We start from the raw sequence: 26,667 nt of genomic DNA, 5'->3' as shown, positions 1-26,667 counted from the left end.
TCAGGCTCTATGCTGACAGCTCTCTCTCTCTCTCTCTCTCTCTCTCTCACACACACACACACACACACACACACAAATAAATAAAACATTTAAAAAAAATTTAACAAGACTATACTTTATGTTTTCTGCCAGGCTCTGTACTTGGTTTTGAAGATTAGAAAAAAATGACCCTTTCTGTACAGGAGATCATGGAATAAAGCGTATCTTGACATATTTGTTGACGTACTATTTTCAGTGTTAAATATCATGTATGGGGTTCGTTTCCTTTGAACATAATGTACTATTCTCATTTCTGTCTCATTCAGCACAAATTTTCATTTGCTGATATATAATTGAAGGCTGAGTTTCTGAAGGAAATTTGGTTAGACAAGGAACTTTACATGAGAATGGGGAGAGTTGGGCAAAGAAAAGAATAGAATTATTAAATAATGTGTCAAACTGATCCTATTTTGTTTTAAAAATATACATTAAAAAATCATGTTTTGTGATTGATTTGCCTCAATAACTTTGTTTCAGAAATGTTGATCTGTTTTACTACAGGTAAAAGGATATCTGGTCAAAATGCTAATACAGCCACTTGGAACTTGCCTTGAACTCTGAGGAAGCCTGATTGTTATTGGTGGTGGACGATATATTAATAAAAGACAAAGGGGAATGAATGGCTAGAGATGTCAGGAACCACTTTACTACAATTTTAAATATGCGAATGTAGAAAAGGATCTAGAAGATTCATAGAACGTGGCAACCTACCAAAGATTATTCAGCTCTCCTACTTTGTCTTTTCCTATGTACATATAGTTGTATCAGCACATATGAACCTGTACTCCAAATCATGGCACTTTCTCCTTCCATGACTCAATTCCATACAGAAGTGGAGTGGCTTCCTGTTCTGGAGCATGTCCTAGTAGGCTCCTGGATTTTCATAGGAGCACATAAACCATACCCTATGACTTACTTGAATACTAAAAGAAATGCATCTGAAATAAAGAATTTTGCACTTTAGATCTGTATACCATAACAGAACCTCAAACTTTCTGGGAGTTTAGAGATGCTAACTTTTCATTTCTAAGAAATTATGTTAATGGGGATTTTTTTTGAAGAATGACCAGCCTACTCAGTCTCTAGATATCTAAAACGCTATCCTTAGACCATGTCCAACACCTCAGATAGATGCTCGGATCATCCAATTTTGCCTGATTGCAGAATTAGTTTTCTTTGTCACTCTCAGGTTGCTGTTCTGCTATGTGTCCACACGTTTTTTAATGACATAAATTTCTCCAGTGACCCCACTTGCCTAATAGATCCTACTATTGGAAAGGAGGAAAGAAAAGATGGAAACAATTTTATCTTTTAGTAGGAACTAAAACTAAAATACTATCAATCACAGCAAAAAAAAAAAGGTAATATATGAAATCTCAATGAAGAAAAAGTAACAACTAATAACATGTTTTCATTTTGCAAATCTCTTTTCACTTGGAGGTGCTGATGGAATGTGAACTGACAGTAAGTAAATCAACAATTGATTGTGACTGCATTAGATAAAGATTTTTCAGAGCAAAGATGACATCAGTGGAATGTGTTTACTCATTCTACATGGTAACCTGTTTCTCCTTCAATGCCAGTCAGCTTTGACAAGAATGCCCCCATCTGAAACCTTTTGTTTCCTGGGATGTTCAAAAACGTATGCCAGGTAACTAATGAGGAAGAAAACTAAATACCTACAATGGAGGCTAAAGAAGGAAACGTGAGTGCCATAAATTGGACAGTAAATTTTTCTTATGTAGATTTAACCAATCCCTTGAATTAACATGTGGAAAGTCAGCACTGCTTTTTTTTTCTCACCATGATATGATGTTTGTGCTGTTGTTCTGTTTATCTTTATAATTTTATTCATGATATCTTAATTTATATTTAATATAATATTTAAGGAGTGATACAGAAGCGACTGTATTGGTTCAAGTAATCATGTAGAAGTTGAGCTCATGTAAATGTCCTTAGCGATTTATAAAAATCCATTTCAAGGGCGCCTGGGTGGCTCAGTCGGTTGAGAGGCCGACTTTGGCTCAGGTCATGATCTCATGGTTCATGAGTTCGAGCCCCACATTGAGCTCTGTGCTGACAGCTCAGAGCCTGGAGCCTGCTTCAGAGTCTGTGTCCCCCCCGCCACTCTCTGCCCCACCCCTGCTTGTGCTCTATTTCTCTCTGTCTTTCAAAAATGAATAAACATCTAAAAAAATTATTTTAAATAAATAAAAATAAAAATCCATTTCATCTCCAAAACTTTTTCCATATTAACCACAGAGGTGAGTACAGTCCGGCCTACAGAAAATATACTGGTTAATCTGTTAAAGTGTCTTACGAAATCCGTCTTTTATTTATGGAGATTTCATTATGGATTTTACACTTCTACATTTTTGCTCGTATTTGGGGAATGAGGGTTCAGATGTGATTTTCACTCATGCAGAATACTAGATTTGATTCAGTCCCATTGCCAAATGCCAGTCAGTTGTAAAGAATTTAGAAAAGGGGGTGGCTCAGTGGGTTGAGCATCCCACTCTTGATTTCAGCTCAGGTCCTGATCTCACACTTTTGTGATTTCCAGCCTTGTGTCAGGCTGTGTGCTGAGAGGGAAGAGGCTACTTGAGAGTCTCCCTCTCTCTCAGCCTCTCTCCCCTCTCTCAAAATAAGTCAATAAACTTAAAAAAAAAAAGGATTTAAAAAAGTAAGGGTAGCTAATACACCCTGATAAGCTTTTTTTAATGTTTATTTATTTTGAGAGAGAGAAAGAGAGCACCCTAGTAGGGGAAGGACAGAGAGAGAGGGAGGCAAAGTCGTAAGCAGTCTCTACACTGTCACTGGAGAGTCTGACACAGGGCTCGATCCCAGGAACCTGAGATCATGACCTGAGCCGAAATCAAGAAGTCAGATGCTTAACCAACTGAGCCACCCAGGCACCTTACACACTGGTAAGCTTTTTAGAATGTGCCCCTGGAAGATGCCTGGTTCAAACTAGCATATTATTCCTCCACTACACCAAATCCAACATTTTATTTGTAAAATCAAGACAAAAACTGAAAATAATTTTCCTTATTATGGCATATTACACATAAATCGTGTCTTAAAACCTCCCAAAAGCCTGGTGACTTAATTGAATAAACTAACCCTACGAATTTTTATGAAGACGTTTTCTATCTCCTAGACATTAGAAAGCTTGTAGGAAAGGCATGAAATGACTTAGGTCTGAGAATGACCCAGCCAGAAACAAGACCAATCAATTAGGTGCATAGCTTTAACAAACTTGATCACAGAAGAAATTCAGGGGCGCAACAATACCTTGTTTTTCCAATAAGTATTGAATGAAAAATAAAATAATTTTATCTTTAAACTCTCTTCCTGGACATTTCTTATCATTTATTGTATATGATGTACCTGTTCTTAATCAGTTGCAGATAACTAGGTTTTCCCCTGGGAAGAACGCCATTCTTTCTTTCCTGCCATTTAAGGAGTACCTCCTTTGTGTTGGATATTTTATGTATGAGTCATCTCCTTCTGGGGATATAACTTGTCCCTCGTGATATTTTTTTCCTTTTTGGCCTGAATCAGCTTACCTTTCACAAACAACAACAACACACACACACACACACACACACACACACACACACCCCTCTGGAACTACCCATGTGTAACGCTTCTCTCTTTGGTGGATCTGAGCACATAATGTCACATCATGGATCAACAGAAACACATACAGAAAACAGGAAAGTGTTTCCAAAGGCAACACAATCCATGGGCTACAGACGGCCTTGTGGGGCATGAGTCACAACAGTTAAAATGTCCAAGTTCCCTTTTAAACGGTGACTTCACAAATACCGGATTATTCACGTGTCATGCAAAACAGATCCAAGGACTTTCTTAATTGTATCCAAGTATGTTGATGCTGTTTTCAGATTTCATTGCAGACCGTTCATAATATGCTACCTGTGAGCAAGCTTAGCATGAAGTAAAACCGGATGAAGTAAAACTAAATTGTGTGAGGGCTGGGATTGATATTGAGAAACAGCATGAGTTCTGCATGATACAACGTGTACAAGAAATGAGGGAAAAGATTTGGGTGAGTCATGAATCATGCGTTCTAGACAGGCATGGGTTGGGAAAATCAAGAGACAATGGGCAGGACCGACATTTCAACTGTTATCTTAGAAAAAGATGATCTTGGGGCACCTGGGTGGCTTAGTCAATCGAGTGTGGGACTTTGGCCCAGGTCATGATCTCGGGGCTCATGAGTTCGAGCCCCACATGGGGTTCTCTGCTGTCAGCCTCTCAGCACGGAGCCCACTTCAGATTCTCTGTCCCCCTGTCTCTGCCCCTCCCCCACTTGTGCTTTCCCCAAAATACATAAATATTTTTAAAAAAGGAGAGCGATTATTTTAACATTTATCGATGTATATTTGAATGCTGACCTGTTCCAAAGAAGAACTTCCAAGCAGAATTGTATTTTTCTGAACATATCCTTCAGATGCCTCGCTGCCCTCTTTGTGGGATTCCGGTCTCTTTCTGGAATTCACTGTCTCTTCAGAATCCAAAATCTCCTCCTGGCAGCTCCCATCTATTTACCCCAAAAGGATCACACGAAACTTGACTTTCTCTATGTCAATTTAACGTTGGCTGAACACACAGTAATCTAACCACTTTTTTGTCTTATAGGGGATAAAGCTTGGTTTTCCGTAATCTACAGTTTAAGCAAATTATTTTCTGTCTAATGTACCAGGAAATCGCGAAAGCCCGGGGCAAGTTTTAAGATTAAAACACAACCACAACGCCAACAACTTTTGTTCCTCTTCCTGTGATGCTCACAAAGTGGGTAAAGCATAGGTTCCGCATTCCAGCCTTTTTTCCCACTTACCATATAGATCCTGAAGTGTAGATACTCTGTGTTTCTGTGCCTTAATATTACATGTTGTTTACCACAACACCTACCAGTTCTTGTTGTTTTGTTAAAACCAACTTAGGAGATGAAGAGGTTCAGAAGAGGCCAGTGCACTTGGGTTCATTTTTCTTTTCTTTTAATGTTTCTTTATTTTTGAGAGAGAGACACAGACGGAACATGAGTGGGGGGAGGGGCAGGGAGAGAGGGAGACACAGAATCCAAAGCAGGCTCCAGGCTCTGAGCTGTCAGCACAGAGCCCTATGTGGGGCTTGAACTCACGAACCTGAGCCAAAGTCAGACACTTAACCAACCGAGCCACCCAGGCGCCCCAAGTTCATTTTTCAAGTGGGGAATGCTGAGAACAGTTCCCAAGCTATGCAAACACAGAGGGGCTTTATTTGGGTTGCCTTGTTTATTTGCATAGAAATGTCTGCATGCCTATAAACGCTGCATGTACGTTATTTCTCTCTCGATCATCTGAAAACGGTAGCATCTACAAAATGCATTTCTTCATCTAGCTGGATGGACACTGTAAATATAAAACAAACGTCTCTCTTCCAGGCTCAGAAACAAAAACGCCGGAAGATAAAATATGGGATTTTCCACGCCTTCCAAAGTTAGAATTTTAACAAAACTCTGGGCACTTTTAACCAAAGGAAGAGAGCTTGGTTTCCAGCAAGATGTGAGGCGGGGAACTGAAGAGAGAGAGCACTGGACTACAGTGTCCAGAGTCCTGTTGGCCTTTCTTCCTTGTTCACGGATACACTGTCTTGCCTTGCACGAGTCTTTAAACCTTCTAGAGCTCAATTATATCCTCATGTATAATATAACTGATAAGCAGCCTGACTCTTCACTGTGCAAGTTCCATAAGCCTTTTGTAAGCTCACAAATGATTTCGAAAGCCTGTTAGGTGCTACCTGTAAACGTGTACCTGGGTGGCTTCCAGGATCCACGTTGCAAAGACGTGTCAGAATCGAAGGGACATGATCGATACAAACGTGCATTGCTCAATGTTTAGCACACACACACAAAAAGGTATTCAATATCTATTTGCTGACTCAGATATTAGACTAAAAATATAGACGTCTCACTTACTCAAACATAACCATTTATGATGTTTAATTTTATGTGTCCACTTGGCTGGGCTGTGGCATCCTGTTTGTTCACATTCGGGTCTAGATGTTGCCATCCAATGGGATTTGTAGGTGTGATTAACATTTAGAAGGTCAGTAGACTTTGAGCAACATAGATCACCCTTCATGATGTGGGTGGGCCTCACCCAGTCATCTGAAAGCCCTAAGACTAAAAGATTGGGGTGTCCCAAAAAGGAAGGACTTGAGTCTCAAGACTGCAAGCTAGGAAACGTGGCCTGAGTTCTTGGCCTGCTGGTCTGCTCTGTGGATTTCCATCTCACGACTGTAACTCTATCTTACTTGAATCTCCAGCCAGCTGTCCTGTGAGATTATGACTCAAGCCTTCAACTCCTGCCTGAATTTCATATCAACTCTTACCTGAATCCCCACCCTACCAGTGGGTCCTAAGGATTTCAGACTTGCCAGCCCCCATAACTCTCTCTTTCTATTGGTTCTACTGCATTCTGCTTTCCGGGGGAGTCCTGACTAATTGATTATTCAAGTTAGGATTTCTCAAAACGAGGGATCAAGCTGGCTTGAAAAATGAGTTTGTTTGGTTTATAAAGACAAAATGAAATAAAAAGTTACACAATCTGATCATTAAAAAGCAAAGGGGAGATGTATCTAGGCAGGAATAAAATTTTTAGGGGATGCTATTCTGTAAATGGGGATTTAAAAACGGGGCCTAGGGGCGCCTGGGTGGCTCAGTCGGTTAAGCGTCCGACTTCAGCTCAGGTCACGATCTCGCGGCCAGTGAGTTCGAGCCCCACGTCGGGCTCTGTGCTGACAGCTCAGAGCCTGGAGCCTGTTTCAGATTCTGTGTCTCCCTCTCTCTGACCCTCTCCCGTTCATGCTCTGTCTCTATCTGTCTCAAAAATAAATAAACGTTAAAAAAAATTTTTTTAAATAAATAAGAAAGACAAAATGATCATTTGAGAAGAACTAAGCAAACACTAAAGAAAAAAAAAATAGAATTTTTCCCCATGAATTTGAATGCATGTGTATACAACTGACACTTAATGCTTTGGTAAAAACTCCAGTGTGGTTCTGGCATGAATTTGTATGTGTTAACCTAAGAATTTAGATTTTAGTTTTTAAGGGATTACCTTTAAATTCCTAGATTAATACACATGAGAATTACTTACTTAAAGAGCCTAACATTCATAAATATGAACTCCCATGCTAAGATTGAAGACGATATACTACTTGTCTTCTATCACCCAAAGCACTTATTTAAAAGCTAAAACACACTCTTTAAAAAGAATGGCTTCATATTAGAGAATCCAAATATGCCATATGCCATTGTAAGATCCCGCAATAGTAAGTAAATCATTTTTGCCATTTAGGGTTATAAATTCTATGTACTTATAGAAAATTGGGCCATGTTTAGCTTTCCCCCCAACTTTAGCTATATTTAGGGATTTTCAGCCATCAGAAGCACACATAGGTCACCAATCAATTGTTATATTTAATACAGATTAGCTTTTGCAAGAAACCGTCTTAATGAATTTGCAACTAATGTTAATACAAAAGGTTGAAAATAATTAGTCTCTTACCTTGGGCTTCTCCTTGTCCTCTCTCCTCAAACAGCTTCATTAATCGATCATTGAGAATTCTAGTATCAACTTGCAGGGGTGCTAAAAGAACATATTTATGGTAACTTTCTTATCAGTTAATTTAATTACAAAAAGAAATTATCAACCATTATGGCTATTTAGTTATTTATAGGTCATAGACACAAATTCTATCCAATATGCTGCCTTGTTCTGAAATTAAAAAAAAAAACCTTTAGTAAATCAATGATAACTGGAACAAGGACTTTTAAATGTATATCACAGGCTATTCATAATAGGATACTTCTTCTCCATTAAAAGTGATCTAATATTCAATGGAATATGATATATACTACACAAGAGTCATTTCAGAACAAGCCATTATGGTTTGTCAAATCATAGAAAAGAATATTTTAGCAAAATGAACATTTTCTACTAATACTCGCCGTATAACTTATTTTTTACTGAATATATATAAGAAACAACAAACATGGGTGGTGTTAGGTGGTCTTAGATTCCCATATATATGCTAATGCAATATAATAGCAAATACAAATGCTACTTAGTTCTTTTGTGAACCTAAAGTAACAAGGTTATGTCAGTACAAAAAACACAAACAACCAAAGAATCAAAGAAAAAAAAACACATAATCATAAAAACACGACACTGGAAGAGGGTTTAAAGAATCATCCAGGTAGATTTGCTGCTGGAAAGAACCAAACATAAACGATGCTAATGTGGATGACCACCCCAGTCTTAGAATTCGAATATACATACATACATCAAATATGTTCCCCTTCCTATAGAAGGCAAGTGAACCAGCTAAACTGTGGTTGCACTTTTACAGTAGTAGTTTTAATCCAGCCCAAGTATTCTTACTACTTATCTCTCTCTTTGCACTCCATGGGTGAGCCAATACTGAAGATGGTCATTAATTCTGGAACTCACACCTGAAACTCTACCACCAAGTGGTCTAGAAGAGCCTTGAGGGGTCTTCACTGAGCCAGTTAGAAGCTCCTGAAAATTCCAGGTCTCCCCTTTCTATCCATGCTTATGATCTTTTGAACATTAGTGTTGGGGAAAAAATCCAGTGTAGCCTATACTCATAGGCTTAGGTTGCTGGAGTCAGATAGAATGGTTGAAAGGGCAACCTAAAAAGGTCTTTAAAGTTGAGTAGCTTCTGCTCATTGAATCCTGCAGATGGCTTTCCCAAGTAGCAGTTGACCTGCAAGCGTTCTTTTCCTGACAAGGGCCAGCACAAACCTCCTACCACCCCAACACTTTGGGAAAATGGAGAGGGGCCATTTCTGGAAGCCATTTTGCAAATTTTGCATCAGGGAAGCATGAACTTGCATTCCAGCATTGCCTGGATCTTTATAACTCTTAGTGGAATAGTTACAAAACTTACAAAGCTGATATATGGCTCATAAAAGAATCTTATTTGGAAGTTAACAATGAGCAATAGCAAAGGCATAGATGGGGAAATACCTACAGATGTAATAAAAGCTTCAATATAAGGACTTGGTGGTCCTGACACATCGATGGGGGTCACAGACAAGAATAAATGAACATACATTTGGATGTTAAAACGAATGGATAGCCAAAAGGTAAATGGGATCAATACAGAGATAACATCTTTAGAGAGAGGCAAACCTACGTCCAGATCCCAACTCTGCCACTTACTCGCTCTGTAACCTGAGGCAGATTCTTAGAGTCCCTGAACTCGAATCTCCTTGCCCCAAAGATGAAGTGGTTGTGAGGGTTAAGAAGATAACACACGTAAAGCACCTCGCTTCATTCCTGGCATAGAGTAGGTACCCAGCAAAGGGCAGCCACCCCCCCCCCAACTTGTTTGTTAACCATTTAGCAAGTGTATGAAGTGCATACTGTTTCAATAGTTTAGATTCTGTGATTCTGAATTAGTGTTTGTGTTTTCACTATGAAGTAATGAATTCTAGACCACTTTTGGGGTGTTGTATGAGAGAAACCTGAATAAGAGACCCCTAACCAATAATTGTTATAGAGGTTCTGGTTTCTTTCCTTACCAGGCAGACCCGGTAGGGAAACCCCCTCAATGATGCCCCAGTAAAACCCTGGAGAGTCAAACGGGTTACATAAGACAGAAACTGAAAACAAGAGAATGTCCCCTTCAAACTCAAATTCAACAATTTGGATGAATCTGCTTATTTTCCCCTCCAGAAATTTTCCCAAAGGGAAAGGTAGAGAAAGCCAACAGCACAAATGTAACTCCCGAGGAGAAAGAGAACAGAGAGAGCCAAAGATGGGGGTCCCCTCCATGCTTGCCAGATCTCTGTGATCTGAAGAAAAATACTAAATCTTTCTAAGCTTGTTTCTTCATCTTAAAAGTGGAAATAATAACAACTACTTTGGGTGATTTTGCATTGGTGGGTCAGAGCTACTATACCCACCTGAAGACATCCCTTGAGCACTCAGTAAGTCATAATAACCAATGTTTACAGAAGACTTGCCAGGTTTTGGATATTATGCTTAGCACTTCACGTTTGTTTAGTCATTTATACACGAACTCAACAAATATTCCTCAAGTCGATTCATGTTCTATGCCATCTGCTGCGGTAAGATTTAAAAATTCATCAGCATGGGGCACCTGGGTGGCTCAGTCGGTTAAGTGTCCGACTCTTGGTTTCAGCTCAGGTCACGATCTCACAGTTTCGTGAGTTCAAGCCCCTTGTCTAGCTCTGTGCTGGCAGGGCAGAGCTTGCTTGGGATTCTCTGTCTCCCTCTCTCTCTGCGCCTCCCCTCACGCTGACTCTGTCTCTCTCAAAATAAAAAAAAATAAACTTAAAAAAGTTCATCAGTGAACAAGGTAAGCAATATCTCTGCCCTCTGTGTTCAGAATATGGGGAGAAATACATATCACGGATAACCTCACTAATAAAGAGATTAGTGATCATTCCGTATGAGTGTGATAAAGAAGGTATACAGGGAAACATCACCTTGGTTAGTCAAGGGAGTTGAAAATTGACATTTAAGCCAAAACTTCGGGAAGAGAGTCCAATGGCCAGTAAGGAGGCTGCCCCAGCACCTGTGAGTGTCTGGTGTCCAGAAAGAGCTCCATGAATATAAGGAACAAGAAGAAGTCCCACGTGGCCAGAGCGCAGTGAGCACATGGCAGGAACCTGAGATGAAGGACAGTATATTGGTCTTTACCTTGAAAGCAATAGGCAGCAATAAGAGAGCATCAATGAGGGAGTGGCGAGACGCTGTGTGGACAACAGATTAAAGGAGAGAAGGCACGGATGTGGACAAAAGCAGTCCAAAATATTCCAGATAGGAGCTGGTGTTCACTCGAGACTGGGTAGGAACAGCAGAGATGCTGAGAGGCAACAAAGAACGAGATCTCATGTATCTTATGAGCCAAACATTACGCTGGAGTCTAAGGACCTTTAAGGTTTAGTGGAAAAGAAAGCTGCTAAAGAAATAAGTATAGCGATAAATATGTAAATAATAACTAGGATGCATGTCAAAGGAAAAAAAAAGAGTGATGAGAGAAAGAGAAGCATAATTAAAGTCTGGTGATCAGGGAAAACACATTTTGTGTGTCAAATCCATGGGCCTCAACACTCTGTAAGGTATTATTATGAATTAGTTAGTTATTATTAAATAAATTCAACATGTGATGGTTAACTTGATGTGTCAACTGGGGTAAGCTGTGGGACCCAGTGGTTTGGTCAAACGTCAGTCTTGATACTGCTGTGACGGTATTTCTTAGATGTGATTGACATTTACGTTGGTACACTTTGAGTAAAGCGAATTACTCTACATAATGTGGGTGGGCCTCATCCGATCAGTTGAAGACATACGGGAAAATGCAGGTTTCCCAAAGAAGTCATTCTCCTCAACACGGCAAGATAGAAACTATGCCTCCATTCCAGTCTGTTGCCCTGATGAATTCAGTCTCAAGACTGCATATCAATGTTTGCCTGAATTTCACATCAACTTTTACCTGAATCTCCATCCTACCAGCCTGCCCTACTGCCCTGCAGATCGACTTGCCAGCCCCCACAGTCACATGAACCAATTTCGGAAAATAAAAATAAATCTCCCTTTCTTTTTGTCACTCTTTGTCTCTATCTCTCCCTCTGTATGTGTGTGTGTGTGTGTGTGTGTGTGTGTGTGTGTGTATGCACACACATATATATATACATAAAATATATGTATTATATACATGTATATTATTATTATGTAATACATACAAACAAAAAGAGAGCCTATTTATTGGTTCTGTGCTCTGTTTCTTTGGAGACCCCTGACACGTAAGCTAATATTACCTACATCAAATCATATACACAATTGTAAAATAATAAAATGCTATGTAGCTTTGGAGTGGACGGTATATAGAAGCACTGAGATCTGAAGTCCATATTAAGTAAAGTGTATTTACCAAGAGCCAAGAACCAATTGTCCATTGTTTCTACAATCTTTGTTACATAAAAATTAACATACTATCCTGCCAGGACTTATTGCTAAAAAGAGAAAATGGTGGTGGTGTTGGTAGATTGTTGACACTGAAAAAGAGTCATAAATTCTACGAAACATTGAACGTTGTCTAACATATGTCCCTTTATATTTAAATTCCAGGAAGCACAAAGTAAGATAAGTGCTTGAGTATAGGTATAATACCGTCCTCTATTTCTCATACATTTACTTCTCTCTTTTTTGGTGCCCCCAAATCCCTCTTTCATCTATATTTGAACTCTGCTTTCACCACATACATTTACATTTCTATTATACGTTGCCTCAAACTGTTTTGGAAGTAAGTAGAGAACAAATTATAAATAGCTTTGCCACACCTACTGCAAGAATCAAGACGATTCTCAGCAATGAGACTGACAACCTCCCAGAAAATGTCGACATCACTCTGAAGGGAAGCACTGTTCTCGTGAAGGGCCCCGGAGGAATCCTGTGAAGGGACTTAAATCAGGTCAATACAGAGCTCAGTCTCTTTGGAAAGAAAAGGAAGAGGTTCTGACTTGACAAATGGTGGGAAACAGAAAAGAACTGGCAGGGCACCTGGGTGGCTCAGTCGGTTGGGCGTCCAACTTCGGCTCAGGTCATGATCTCACAGTTCGTGGGTTCGAGCCCCGTGTAGAGCTCTGTGCTGACAGCTCAGAGCTTGGAGCCTGTTTTGGATTCCGTGTTTCCCTCTCTCTCTGCTCCTTTCCTGCTCACACTCTGTCTCTCTCTCTCTCTCTCTCAAAAATAAAATAAATATTTTTTTAAAATTTTTAAAAAAGAAAAAACTGGCTACTGTTTGCAGCATCCGTAGTCACATACAGACCACGGTCAAGGGCGTTACACTGGGCTTCCGTTACAAGATCAGGTCTATGGATGCTCACTTCCCCATCAACATTGCTATTCAGGAGAATGGTTCTCCTGTTGGAATCCGGAATTTCTTGGGTGAGAAATACATCTGCTGGGTTTCGATGAGGCCCGACATTGTTTGTTCAATCTCTCAAGCCCAGAAAGATGAGTGAATTCTTGAGGGAAACGACATTGAACTTGGATTGAACTCAGTTGCTTTGACTAGGTAAGCTACAACAGTTAAAAACAAGGATGTCAGGGGGCACCTGGGTGGCTCAGTCGGTTAAGCGTCCGACTTCAGCTCGGGTCACGATCTCGCAGTCCGTGAGTTCGAGCCCCGCGTCAGGCTCTGGGCTGATGGCTCAGAGCTGGAGCCTGCTTCCGATTCTGTGTCTCCCTCTCTCTCTGCCCCTCCCCCGTTCATGCTCTGTCTCTCTCTGTCTCAAAAATAAATAAACATTAAAAAAAATTAAAAAAAAAAACAAAACAAGGATGTCAGAAAATTTGGGAATGTTATCTATGTTTCTGAGAAAGGAACAGTTCACCAGGGCTGATGAGTAAGATCTAAGTCGTCCAACTACAGAAACAGCAAGATGCCGGTGATTTTTTTCAGACGTATCTGTGATATTTTCAAGATGTGATAAAAGCTGTATTGACTCGGGGGGAAAAAAGCAAATGATAAACAAATGAATATGAGAACAAAGCTGAACCAGGGTGAAGATAGTTGGCAAACTGGATGTAAAGATGGCCACCTGCTTGAAAATGTAGGACCCAGAGGGAAGTACAGGCATTGGACAATCACTGCGGACTAAGGGAGAGTGACCCACAATATTTTATTCCATTACACTTACTTGTCCATGGGTAGAGCCATTCATATCTTATCGAACATCTTATTAAGTCCACTTTCGTCCTGACATTACAAAAATCCCCCCAATGCAACTATATATTGTGATCTCCGAGGAATTAAAACAGACTTCAAGAAGAATCCAACCAATTAAGTCCTCTCCAGAATTCACTGGGATTACCTTTCATCCCCCAAGTGTATTGGGCAAATAAAAGGCTGGGATTTTTTTTTCAGTTTTCAGTTCACCTTGCTTTGGGCTACTGCTAAAAACTATCCTGAGAGTAAGTCCTCGCCTTCTCTTGTACATGTCTCTTCTGATGATACCCGTGGATCCTGTATCGTCTAAAATTAGGCATAGTTACTGAAAACTGTCTTTTCGAAAAATGTTTGCACTGTGTTTGATCCCTTTTATCGGAGGATTTACCCCTCTCTTTCACTAAAAAGTGCAGATTCTGTGACTGGCGCCCAACGGTGAAATACGGTCTTTGTTATTTTACAACTGCAACCAGACTCAAGGTTACAGAAGAAGAAATAAGAAGTCATATCACTGCACCTTGTGGTTCAAAACTTAAGTGGTGGTTCCATGCGTTCCAATGAAAGGAATTCAGTAGTCACTAGGCACGGAAGCTCCATACGCTAGATGAATTTTGCGCTGCATCCAAGAATGCTCATTTTAAGCTCAAGGAGCAGAGGCGGCATTTGGAAAGAAATGATGCGCCTCATATACATAACACAGGCCTTATAATGACACCAAACTGCTTAAGGCCCCGTGTCAAATGAAAGCAAATTCTTGCTGCTTCTATCTGACCAGCTGGCTGTCCTTGATCAAAAATTACCTTCGCTGCCCATCACGTTGTTAGTGGTTAAAACTTACCATTTAAATTGTAAGCTGCAAAATCTAAACGGAACTGCATGTGTGATCTTTGTCACCTCATTTTCATGAATGGAAAAGAATATTCTGACACAAAAATTACATACTTAATTCTAGCTCACCCTCTCTGCTGACCTCCATCCCACACTGCCTTGGGTTTATTTCCTCATCCATCAGTGGGTCAAAGTAATTTCTGCTGTATTCATTTCCTGTGGAAAGTACACGAAGTAAGGGTCAGTGATTATTAGAAGCACATGAACCAAAATGTTAATTTTGAAATCGACACCAGCACAGAAGGGCCATTTTAGCTACTTTATAAGCTTAATTTTTGTACAAGTCCTTCCAGGCCTCCTTTTTTGTAATTATCATCTTGCAAAAGGTCAGAAAAGGTAATTCAAGAAACAAGTTCATGCTATCTTTCGGTTGCTAAAAAATTAATGAGAAAATTATCAAATGTAGACTTTAGAATAATAATATAAAAAACTGAAGCAAAATTATGTTTAAGATAGACTCAAAAAATGGACACTGTTGGATTACAGTGATGTTTCAAGTTCACCGATCATTGTGTTTGCCTGCTTGTATATCATTCCCAAAGTAAACTGTGTTGTTGTTTCCAGAATTCTGTCATCGACTTACTAGTACCTTCATTATGAGAAACTGTAGAAAATTTCCATGTTGACAGTTGAATAAAAAGAGAGAGAGAGAGAGAGAAAATAGAGAGAGAGAGAGGAGGAAGGAAGGAAGGAAGGAAGGAAGGAATGAAGGAAGGGAAGGAAGGAAGGAAGGAGGAAGGGAAGGAAGGAAGGAAAGGAGGAAGGAAGGAGGAAAAGAGGGAAGAAAGGAATGGAAAGAAGGAAGGAAGGAAGGAAGGAAGGAAGGAAGGAAAGGAAGAAAAGAAGGAAGGAAGGAAGAAAAGAAGGAAGGAAGGGAAGGAAGGAAGGAAGGAGGAAGGGAAGGAAGGAAAGGAGGAAGAGAGGAAGGAAGGAGAAAAGGAGGAAAGGAAGGAAAGGAAGGAAGGAAGAAAAGAAGAGGGAGAGAGACAGAGAAAAAGAAAAGAAAGTGAGAGATGGTATTGCTTATAGGTCTTTTTTGTTCTGTCAAGTTAAGTTACATGAAGGGAAGGTACCAATGATGCAGTCAGAAATCTGGTCAAAACACATCAATGCTCTCAACAAACTAACCCAAAACTCTCACTTTATGTTTCCCACTTACCTTTGTCCTTATCTCGATAATCAACCTGCAGCATCGAATATGACTTTGTAAGAGAGAAAAGGGCCTGTTATCAATTTTCCAAATCTAGTTTCATACTTCCTGCAGACCGAAATGTACATGTCCGTTGCTAGTAATTTGAACTCAGTAAAATATAATCTACTCTGACGATAATTCAAGTTGCCTCCAACACTGTCCAAGAAATAAAGCATCGTAGTCTGAAAACAATAGTACTTTTGAAAGTATTGTTCACAGGAAAGGGTTAACATATACTAGGCACACGGTAATACTCCACGGTATATTTGATTTAGGATCAAAAATAATCCAACCAGCGTTTCCTTTTCCAAGACTAAATGGAATTTTGATATGAACCGAGGTTTAATTTATATTTCTGGACTGGCACATTTTTGCTGTCAGTCTCTGTTCCATCAACGTAGTAAGTACAAGAACTGAAAATCTGCTTTTCCTTGAGGTCTCAATAAAGGAAAAAAATAAATAAATGAGTTTCATTTTTGTTACTTTATCTGTCAACAACCACTAGGCTGGTATGAATCTTGGCAGTATGTAATCAAAGTCTTGTGTACTGCAATAACACAGCCGTTCTCCCTCATTCACTGTGATTGTTTTTGGTTTTTTTCCCCCTCTACTACAAAGCACTGTGGTACCCTAAGCTCAGTCTTCCATATGCTCGCAAAATAACTCGCCTATATGAAAGCGCAAGGGGTGGTCTATTTCTTACTATTAACGGAAGCGACAGCCGTCAACAATCGGTGCCCAGATCCTGCAATCTCCCCCCATCAAGTACAAAACTCAATTCTTTGTCTCCTGAAACGACTTAGTAAATAACACCGAGAGAATCAAGACCTTGGAGAAAGAAACAGAGGGAAGTCATTTTTAACCAGAAGTCTGGAGAAGTTGATTTGCTTTGTAACCAAATGTATTAGCCAAATTTATTTGGTTCGTAACCATTTTTCAATCCCTGCTGTCAGTGGAGAAATGAGGGTCCCGCCCAGCTGTGCAAGGGGGCCTGCCCCCTGGGATTGCTGGGAGACTCCAGCCCCCCCCCCCCACCGAGTGTCCCCTCAGGGCTGGGTGCTTCCGCAAGCCCCTGGGAGGTGGGCCCCTCAAAGGTCCACGTATGGTTTTGACATCTATGCAAATCGTTCCTCCCACATTCATTCTAGGCAGAGGCACACATGTAAGTTATAAATGCCATGCCTGGAGTGATTTATGTTGTGCTCTGCATTCTGGGAGAGGACAGGTAAACGCTAATAAGGAATCTTTACAAAGTAAGACAGGCAATCCTCGGGTTCCCTTTTAGCATCCCCAAAGTTTAGCTTATCTTATCTTTCTTATCTTATGTTATCTTGTTATATTAATTTTATGGAATTCATATAGTTTATATAATTCATATCTTTATATAATTTATATATCATTATGTAGTTCATATAATTTATGTAATTCGTATATTTTTGTATATTTCATAACTTCATATATTTTTATATAATTCATATACCTTCATATAATCCACATATTTTATGTAACTCATATATTTTTTGTATTTCATATATTTTATATAATTCACATATTTTTCTTATATTTTATATAATTCATATATTTTATGAATATATATTTCATGTATTTTATATATTTTATAGAATTCATTATTTCTATTTCATATATTTATATAATTCATTTTTTATATAATTCATATATCTTAATTCATATGTCTTTATAAAATTCATATATGTTGTATAATTCATATATTTTTACAATTTGTGTATTTTCCACTATATTTTACATCATGTTGTACATTGTGTTACATATACAATATAATATATAACATATATTATACTTGATATATAATATTATGCTTGTTTATTGTCTGTCTCCCTTACTAAAAAAAAAAAAATCAAAACCTAAAAAACATGTTTTCAGACTAACCTAAAATAAAATTGTTCCATGGGGACAATGACATTATCTCTTTGTTTACTGCAGCCCCCTCGGGGTCTAGAAGTGTGCCTGGCACACAGAGGTACTCATAACATCTGAATTCATTTGTTAAATCAACCCTTCTCGGAAACCTACTGCAAATTCTTCCCTGTCTGAGATGATTTGTCTTGATTAACTGAACGACTTTTTTCCCACTCTTTATTCGTCTCTTCCTTTCTATTGCCCACCTCCTCTATCTTTTCCTCCAAGATCCCTCTTCCCTTTGCTCTTTAACTAAGTGCTCTCTAGGAACAAAATATTATGTTTGTGGATTTTAACAAGGAACAAACAAAGCACCATGGCCTCTGCCTTCAGAGCACAATGAGCTCAGAGAACAAGGAAGGGAAACTATGCAATCTGGTAAGATTTAATACTGTGGTAAAGGAGTTCTGTTCTAGCACATAGCAGGAACATCTAACCCATAATACTGGGGACTTAGAGAAGACTCCCGGAGAAACTGCTACCTGATGTTAAGTTTCAAAATGTGATCAGGAATTAGCCAAATCTAAAACTACCAGGGAAAGGAATTTTTCATGGAAGGGGAAGCATGGGCAAAGGCGAAAAGATGCAAAGAGCGTAAAGACATGAGAAGCATGTTTCGTTAGCAGATGCTGTTCGATTTTGCTCAGTCCCCTGAAGTTACAATATCGTAAAGTAAGTAATGGCATCCAGACTTCCTCACTAGTCCCAGAATGGAGTTTAACTCATGTTTTTGTTCAAATGATTATTACGTTTTTGCACTTTCTGCTGGTATGATGTTTCCTATCTATTCATTCGACCAGTATTTATTGAGTGCTTTTTATGTGAATATGTCAGTAAAGTAAAATGCTCAATATCCTTCCCCTCCCAGAGCTTACATTCTGGGAGTGGAAGAATCAAGGCAAACAAATATGTATATTTTATAGGTTTTGTGGGGTTTTTTTTTTGATGGTGATAAGTGTCGTGGGAAAAAATGAGAGCCAGATAAGGATGATGACGCAACTCAAAGACGAGTAAGGGTCACGTGTTTTGCATATGCCTTTGTTTCACACTAAGAATTACACTCAAGATCAAATCACTATATTCTCAAGACTATAGAGATAGTGAAGCCATACTGCAATACTTATAACCTATTATTTATAATGTCTTATGATTTTGCCAAGTTCTTGCTATACAATAAATCAGCCTATGAGTCAGATAAGAACCTACACTTAAATGGCAGAACAATTCCTCCTCTTTACGGTTATGTCTTGCCCTGATAAACCACTAACCTGAATACAGTAGGCTAAATCCAGTAGTCTAAGACAGTAAAGCACAGCAAACCTATGATACATTCGGAAATAACAGACTTCCTCCTAACACTACTAGCTCCTTTGCTCAAGTTTCATTGGATAGTGTGAGGCTATAATAAAGTGGGATGGCTTTTGAATAGGGTGTAAATTACCAGAAGGTAGGTTGCTAATAGGATAAATTTCTGAAAGTGCCCTAGTCATTCAGAATATGCATTTGGATATATCTAAAATCATCTCACAGGAAAATTAATAGACCCACTGAGAAATTCAAAGTAGGGCATCAAGCAACATACATACAACAGATTCTAATTTCGCTGGCATTTAACTGTTATATTCAGATGAATAATCTGACAGCCCCACGTGTAAATATATATCTTACAGGATGCATTGAAGCAATTGGATGTGATACATAAATTAATAAAGCAGGACACTGGTCTTACAGGTACTCTTGGTACTCTGTTGTTGTTTCCAACTTCCTAGAATTAGCCATTCAATGTTTAGAATCAGCCTCAGTTGATTCATTTCTTGTGCTATTTTTTTTACTGAACTGGGGGTGGAGAACACATGTACTTGCCTCTGCCCTTCCACACATATCAGGTTTTCCTATCATTTAACTCAGAGCAGCACAGAATGTAATCAGGGCTTTTACTTAAATTACAGTGTACATGAACTTTGGTCAGGAAATACTCCAGTGTGCACCCATGCAGTTCCTTGGGGGCTGTAAGAGCGAGAACGAAATTGCCCACCAGAGGAAGGTTAGCGTGAATCATGGCAGTGTCTTGGCTCAACGAGGCAATCACTTCCTTTCAAATCAGCTCCATTAGCTCCCGAGGAGGAAAATCTGAAGGCATCTATCTGTTCCTTGGGAGGTTTTTATCGACTCCATTCTTGTCCTTTTCCTGTGAATCCACCTGTTTGAGCTCAGCCTTTTATCACCAACCATCATGTTTTCTGTGATATACTGTCAGTGAAATAAAAATAGGAGAACTGCATGCAAACTAAATTACTAACTAAACGGTTTACATTCTATGATGCTAGCCATGCACCAAAATTTTACAAACTAGGATATTCTCCCGAACACTATTCCTTTTAAAGGCATGAAGGCTACGTAAGTATAATGAAACTGAATTGCTATGCACTTTATGAATACATTTGGGAAACCTTCCTATTTTCCCCTCTTTGAAAATCCAGTATGAAGAACTCAGGTTTAAATGTCCACAATGCCAGTTTACATATACATATGTGGAAATCAGGGGCTGTAATAGAATATAGAAAGTGAAAACTATGTCAAACTTATACATGCCTTACCATACTAAATCAATCCAAATACTGTTTTATAAGGTTGATTTACAAACATTTTATATATATATACATATATATGTGTGTGTGTGTATATATATACACACACACATATATATTATGTTTGTAATATATATAATATAAATAATAAATGTAAGTAAATATATAATATCTAATATTGTAATATATAAATACAATATTATAATATATATTATGTATATAATGAATAATATAATAAAATATAAAATATATGTGTGGGGGCGCCTGGGTGGCGCAGTCGGTTAAGCGTCCGACTTCAGCCAGGTCACGATCTCGCGGTCTGTGAGTTCGAGCCCCGCGTCAGGCTCTGGGCTGATGGCTCGGAGCCTGGAGCCTGTTTCAGATTCTGTGTCTCCCTCTCTCTCTGCCCGTCCCCCGTTCATGCTCTGTCTGTCTCTCTCTGTCCCAAAAATAAATAAAAAACGTTGAAAAAAAAAATTAAAAAAAAAAAAAATATGTGTGTATATATATATATTTTTTTAAATAGGGTTCATGCCCAGCACAGAGCCCAACGTGGGGCTGAGATCAATGCCTGGGCTGAGATCAATGCCTGAGCTGAGATCAAGAGTCAGATGCTTGGGGCGCCTGGGTGGCTCAGTCCGTTGAGTATCCGACTTCGGCTCAGGTCATGATCTCGCGGTTCGTTATTTCGAGCCCCCCATCGGGCCCTGTGCTGACAGCTCAGAGCCTGGAGCCTGCTTTGGATTCTGTGTCTCCCCCTCTCGCTCCCTGCTCGCACTCTGTCTCTCTCTCTCTCTCTCTCTCTCTCTCTGAAGAGTAAATAAACTTAAAAAAAATTTAAAATAAAAAAAAGAGTCAGATACTTAATCAACAGTCACACAGGCACCCCCAAACATATTTTACATTTAACTTAAAGGCAACTAAAGATACAAGAATACGTCTTACTGTGATAAAGCATAGTATTATGCTAAATATTTAAACAGAACAACACAACCCAAATAAACATCCAAAAATAAAAGTTAATGACAAGAACTCAAAGTACGATTCAGATGTTCACTATCAATACTATTATTCAGCACTCTCTTAGAAATCTTGGCCAAAGCAGTTAGAACAATAGATGAGCTCAAACTATTGAAAATCATTATATCTTATGCAATTATTATTTGAAGATGATATGCTTCCCTACCATGAAAACATAAGAGATGTAACAAAAAAACTTTTAGAACAAAGGAGATATTATTGACACAATAGCTTGAAAATAACCAGGTAATCGTTAAGAATCATTAACTTTTCTAAATACCAACAATAGGCACTTAGAAGACAAAATGAGAATAGAAAAGCAACACCCAGGGGCACCTGGGTGGCTCAGTGGGTTAAGCATCCAACTTCAGCTCAGGTCATGACCTCATGGTTTGTGGGTTCGAGCCCCACATCGAGCTCTGTGCGGATAGCACTGAGCCTGGTGCGTGCTTCAGATTCTGGGTCTCCCTTTCTCTCTGCCCCTCCCCCCCACACACTTTGTCACTCTCAACGAATAAACATTAAAACAAAATTTTTTTTAAGAAAAGGAACACCCAGAAAAGCTCCAGAGCGCTCTCAAAAATTAAATTATTTATATTAGATTTTGCATAGGAGTCCGTTGGTCATCATCAAGAGTATTCGTCTTACTCAGAAATTCAAACTGAAAGGCATGAATTTCTTTAACAGCCGGGTTAAAAACAGCAAATGGATAATAGTTCTTTTTTCATCTTTACAGAAAAGCTAGCCTGTGCCAATTACTTGACCACTAACCCTGTATTCCAGAACGGGTGCCCTGTTGGGCAAATTCGCCTTCTCAACTGCTTATTCTTACTTCCTTTCCACATCTTGTGGGTATTTGAGATATCAGTGATTTGAAAATCTAAATAGGGTAACAGTAGAAGTTTGCTAACAAGTACTAATTAATTGAGCCATATTCTTTCTTCCCCGAAGGCCCTCCCTCGTGGTGGATTATGAGGCATCTTAACTTTCAAACCACCATAGTGCCGTTGAGTGCATAATTCCTGCAGGGCATTATCCCAAAGCACCTCGAGGCATTAATGCATCCTGTGCTCCCCTGGACCTCAAATCCGCAGCGGTAGAGTGTGTCCCTAAGTAGCTAGCTCCTAAACTGGAAGATCTTTCCATTACTTAAGTAATGGCGATAATTCAAAGGTGAAGTATAAATATACTATTTTTTTTACACATTTCAAAGTCCTTCCAAAAATATCAAGGTGGATTTCCTTTTTTTTTTTTTTTCCTAGCTTGAAGCCTGGCAGCATGATTCTACATGTAAATAAATTGATGTATATAGCGTGCAATATTGCCTTTCAAATTAGGACCTACCTGAAATTAAACATCAACCACCCTCTAATCTTTTTTTCTTTTTTAAGAGAGAGAGATAGGGAGAGAGAAAGTGAGCAGGGGAGAGGGGAGGGGGGCAGAGGCAGAGAAAGAATGCCAGGCAGGCTTGCATTGTCAGTGCAGAGCCTAACACGAAGCTCGTTCCCACGACCCAGGGATCATGACCTGTGCCGAAATCAAGAGTGGGACGCTCAACTCACTGAGCCACCCAAGAGCCCCACCCTAACCTTTTTTATTGCGCCATCATTCATTTAATAATACGTCTTCCTCATGGATCTAAGGTTACTTGTATTTATGCACTATGTTTAAGACTTCATTTAGGTAGTAATGTTTTCTTAATTTTTTTTGATGTTTATTTATTTTTGAGAGAGAGACAGACAGAGTGTGAGCAGGCAAGAAGTAGAGAGAGAGGGAGACACAGAATCTAAAGCAGGCTCCAGGCTGTCAGCACAGAGCCCCATGCAGGGCTCGAGCTCACAAACCCTGAGATCATAACCTAAGCTGAAGTCGGAACCTTAATGACTGAGCCACCCAGTCTGCCCAGGTAGTAATGTTTTCATCACAGTGCAGCACATTTCAATATGGAAGCAATCAATACCATGGATTATTAGATTTAGTTTAAATAATCTTAATTAATAATCCTTTCTCTGAAAACTCTGGAAATTTATAGACAACTACACTTTATCTCCTAAAGCAAAGGGTTCAGGACTTCCCCTAGGTTTTTTTTAAATAAGGTTTTTGGTCAATTTGCTGTTAAATTCTCTCTAATAGAAAACAAAAGTGATCTGAAAGAAACTCTAAATGGAGTTATTTGGAGATGAAGGACTTATTTATATTTAAGAGCACAAAATACTAAGGTCACGAACAACTTTTCTAACAAAATTGTTCTTAAAATGGAAATGCAACCATTGACTCTAGTCAACATCATGGCTTGCAAAGTTTGAATGTATATGAAACTGCATTGGTATGGTGTAACTTCTTATTCTGATAGGAAGTTATGTCTTTTAAAATTTCACCATCTATTTCAGAGGATATGGGTAAACAATCCAGTAACACGTCCAGCTGCTAAGACGATGATCGCATCGCTAATGTGGCAGAAAACATTGTTCTGTCACATTTTGTTCTGTCCTTTTACTGTGCAGCTGTTTATATTAGGAAAAGACTTGGACTTCTGCAATACCAGCTTTGTGATTTCCGGTCTAGCATTTCCACGATTCTAAGATTCTTAACCATCCTTTCCACCCTCGTATACATTCTTATGTTCACATTTTTATGTTAAAGCTATATAAATTTCACCGGCGTAGAAATAGATCCAGTGGTTGAAATGTGTGAGCCCATTTCTCATCCATGAACCAGAGTAGTAACGCAACATCTCTCAATGTTAAAATCATTCTTAAAAGAATTCTTACTCCAACCAACGATGTACGAACGATTTTATAAAATATTATCTTACGAACACAGTTATCCATTAGGGGGTTTTGCTAACATCAACTTGAAGACAACACAGAAAATAATTGTGCTGAATGGTTGGTAAAAAGTGTTACCAATGGTTTCAATTTTAGCATTAACAGAAACAGGAAAAGATAACACAAATAGACGTTCTCCTAATTTCCTGGGCAAATCTGTCTGATTAACTGTAAGGAGGCAGTTCTTTCTGAGAGGACAATAAATGAAACTTTTCTTATTCTATTGAAATTCTCAAAACTCAAATATCTGATTAAAATGCTCTTTCCCAAACTGAATGTTGTTCTAGAACTCTTACTCCATTAAAAAAAAAAACAAAAAAAAAAACAAAAAAAACAAAAAAAAAACAGGAAAGTAAACTTAAATTGATGTGTGTTGATTTGTGTAAACTGACCAAATATTTTATCTTTCATGTATCTCCATAAAATATTTCTTCATTTCAGAAAGAAGGATACATTCCTGAGTGTTTATATTTAGCCTTTGAGGTCAATGAAGGAGGTTCAACTCACTTAGGAGCCAAATGGGGTCTACAGACACAAATCCAGGTCAGTTCAATAAACCTAAAGCAAATGATTTGCCTGTCTATTTCCTTCATCTTAATAACAGTTGAAATGTCTTAAAGCAAAAAGAATATATATTTTTTAATGTTCTATAAATTTAGGGGTGCCTGGGTAGCTCAGTCGGTTGAGCGTCTGGCTTCAGCTCAGGTCGTGATCTCACAGTTTGTGAGTTTGAGCCTCGAGTCGGGCTCTGTGCTGACAGCTTGGAGCCTGGAAACTGCTTTGGATTCTGTGTCTCCCTCTCTCTCTGCCCCAACCCCACTCACACTCTGTCTCTCTCTCTCAAAAATAAATAAACATTAAAAAATTTTAAATGTTCTATAAATTTCATATAACACTTGTTTCCCATCTTAAGGGGAAAATAGCCACAAGTGAGAGTGATGTAAACAGTTTTATACAACATGACTTCTAAAATAACCTAGGCTATGTGCACTATGGGGAGAAACAATTCTCATCACATATTTGCTCAGACAATTTGAATTATGCAATTTACATGTGCACTACAAGTTATTTTTATTACAAATTTTTGTGCAGGTGTAACTTTAATGGCTACACCAATCTGAAATTCGATTTAGAGTCACATTTATAACTGTAATCCATGATTTCTTTGGCTCAGGCACAACTATTATGGATCTCCTACCCTTATTTCAAATTACCCCTCATCTCTGCTGGAAGGATCTAAGGCCTTAGATCATATATGCCCAAACTAATTTCCCTCAGTGTCTTTAGAACATTTGCCATTTTCTTTCTCTACCGCTCCGCCTTCTGCTTTGCTGCTGCTTATGTAAAGGTTTTTCTACTAACAGAGGAGTTTTTCAAACCATTCTTATCATGGAATCAATGGTGGCACCTCCATTCTAGGAAGCCACAGGAAAACCACTTGTTGTCAATTCCAGAGCTGCCGTTGGGGCCACCTCCAGTGACCACTGTTGCCTCCAATACTAATATTTGCTGGTACCCATTCTAGGCTATGGCACATTCTCTCCAACATCTTCTCTTGTTCTGATCAGACCTTAGACTCGTGCCTCCATCCATCCATGTGCCATTGGCAATGTCAAGTGAAGGGATATACATAGTCTTTGCCCACAAGGTACTCCTCCACATTACACAAGTTAGCAGGTAGAACCATTGTGGTTCTTCAACAACTGACAGAGATCTCAGTTCTTATTCCAAGACCCTCTCCCAAAAAACCAGGAAGAAATGCCTGGGGATTAGATCATGGGACAAGATGATTGGCAAACACTACTGTAATCAAAATTTCCACACCCCACTCACAGCAATGGACAGACCATCTAATCCAAAAATCAACAAGGAAACAATGGCTTTGAATGACACATTGGACCAGATGGACTTAACACATATATTCAAAACATTTCATCCTAAAGCAGCAGAATATGTATTCTTCCCCAGTGCACATGGAACGTTCTCCATAATAGACCATATACTGGGACACAAATCATCCTTAAGTAAGTACAAAAAGATCAAGATCATACCGTGTATATTTTCAGACCACAATGCTATGAAACTCGAAATCAACCACTAGAAAGAATTTGGAAAGGTAACAAATACGTGGAAACTGAAGAACATCCTACTAAAGAATGAATGAGCTAACCAAGCTGTTAAAGAAGAAATTAAAAAGTATATGGAAGTCAATGAAAATGATAGCACCACAACCCAAAACCTCTGGGATACAGCAAAGGCAATCATAAGAGGAAAGATCTAGCAATCCAAGCCTTCCTAAAGAAGGAAGAAATATCTCAGATACACAACCTAACCTTACGCCTTAACGAGCTGGAAAAAGAACAGGAAATAAAACCCC

The 26,667-nt window shown here is 38.9% G+C and overlaps 1 protein-coding gene across 1 annotated transcript in view; it reads right to left on the bottom strand.

Annotated features, from left to right (window-relative positions):
- Positions 1-26,667, bottom strand: part of LOC125939481 (uncharacterized) — a 225,910-nt gene that overhangs the window by 184,677 nt on the left and 14,566 nt on the right. The window contains exons 4-6 of the mRNA XM_049654940.1: positions 14,794-14,880; positions 7,617-7,685; positions 4,461-4,606 (exon numbers count right to left, since the gene is read on the bottom strand). Coding sequence (XP_049510897.1) covers positions 4,461-4,606; positions 7,617-7,685; positions 14,794-14,880 — 302 coding nt within the window. The remainder of the gene's footprint in view (positions 1-4,460; positions 4,607-7,616; positions 7,686-14,793; positions 14,881-26,667) is intronic.

The sequence above is a fragment of the Panthera uncia genome (genome assembly GCF_023721935.1).
Source record: "Panthera uncia isolate 11264 chromosome B2 unlocalized genomic scaffold, Puncia_PCG_1.0 HiC_scaffold_25, whole genome shotgun sequence".
Lineage (NCBI taxonomy): Eukaryota > Metazoa > Chordata > Mammalia > Carnivora > Felidae > Panthera > Panthera uncia.
The sequence above is the reverse complement of the archived record's forward strand: the minus strand, read 5'-3'. Positions and strand labels throughout refer to the sequence as shown.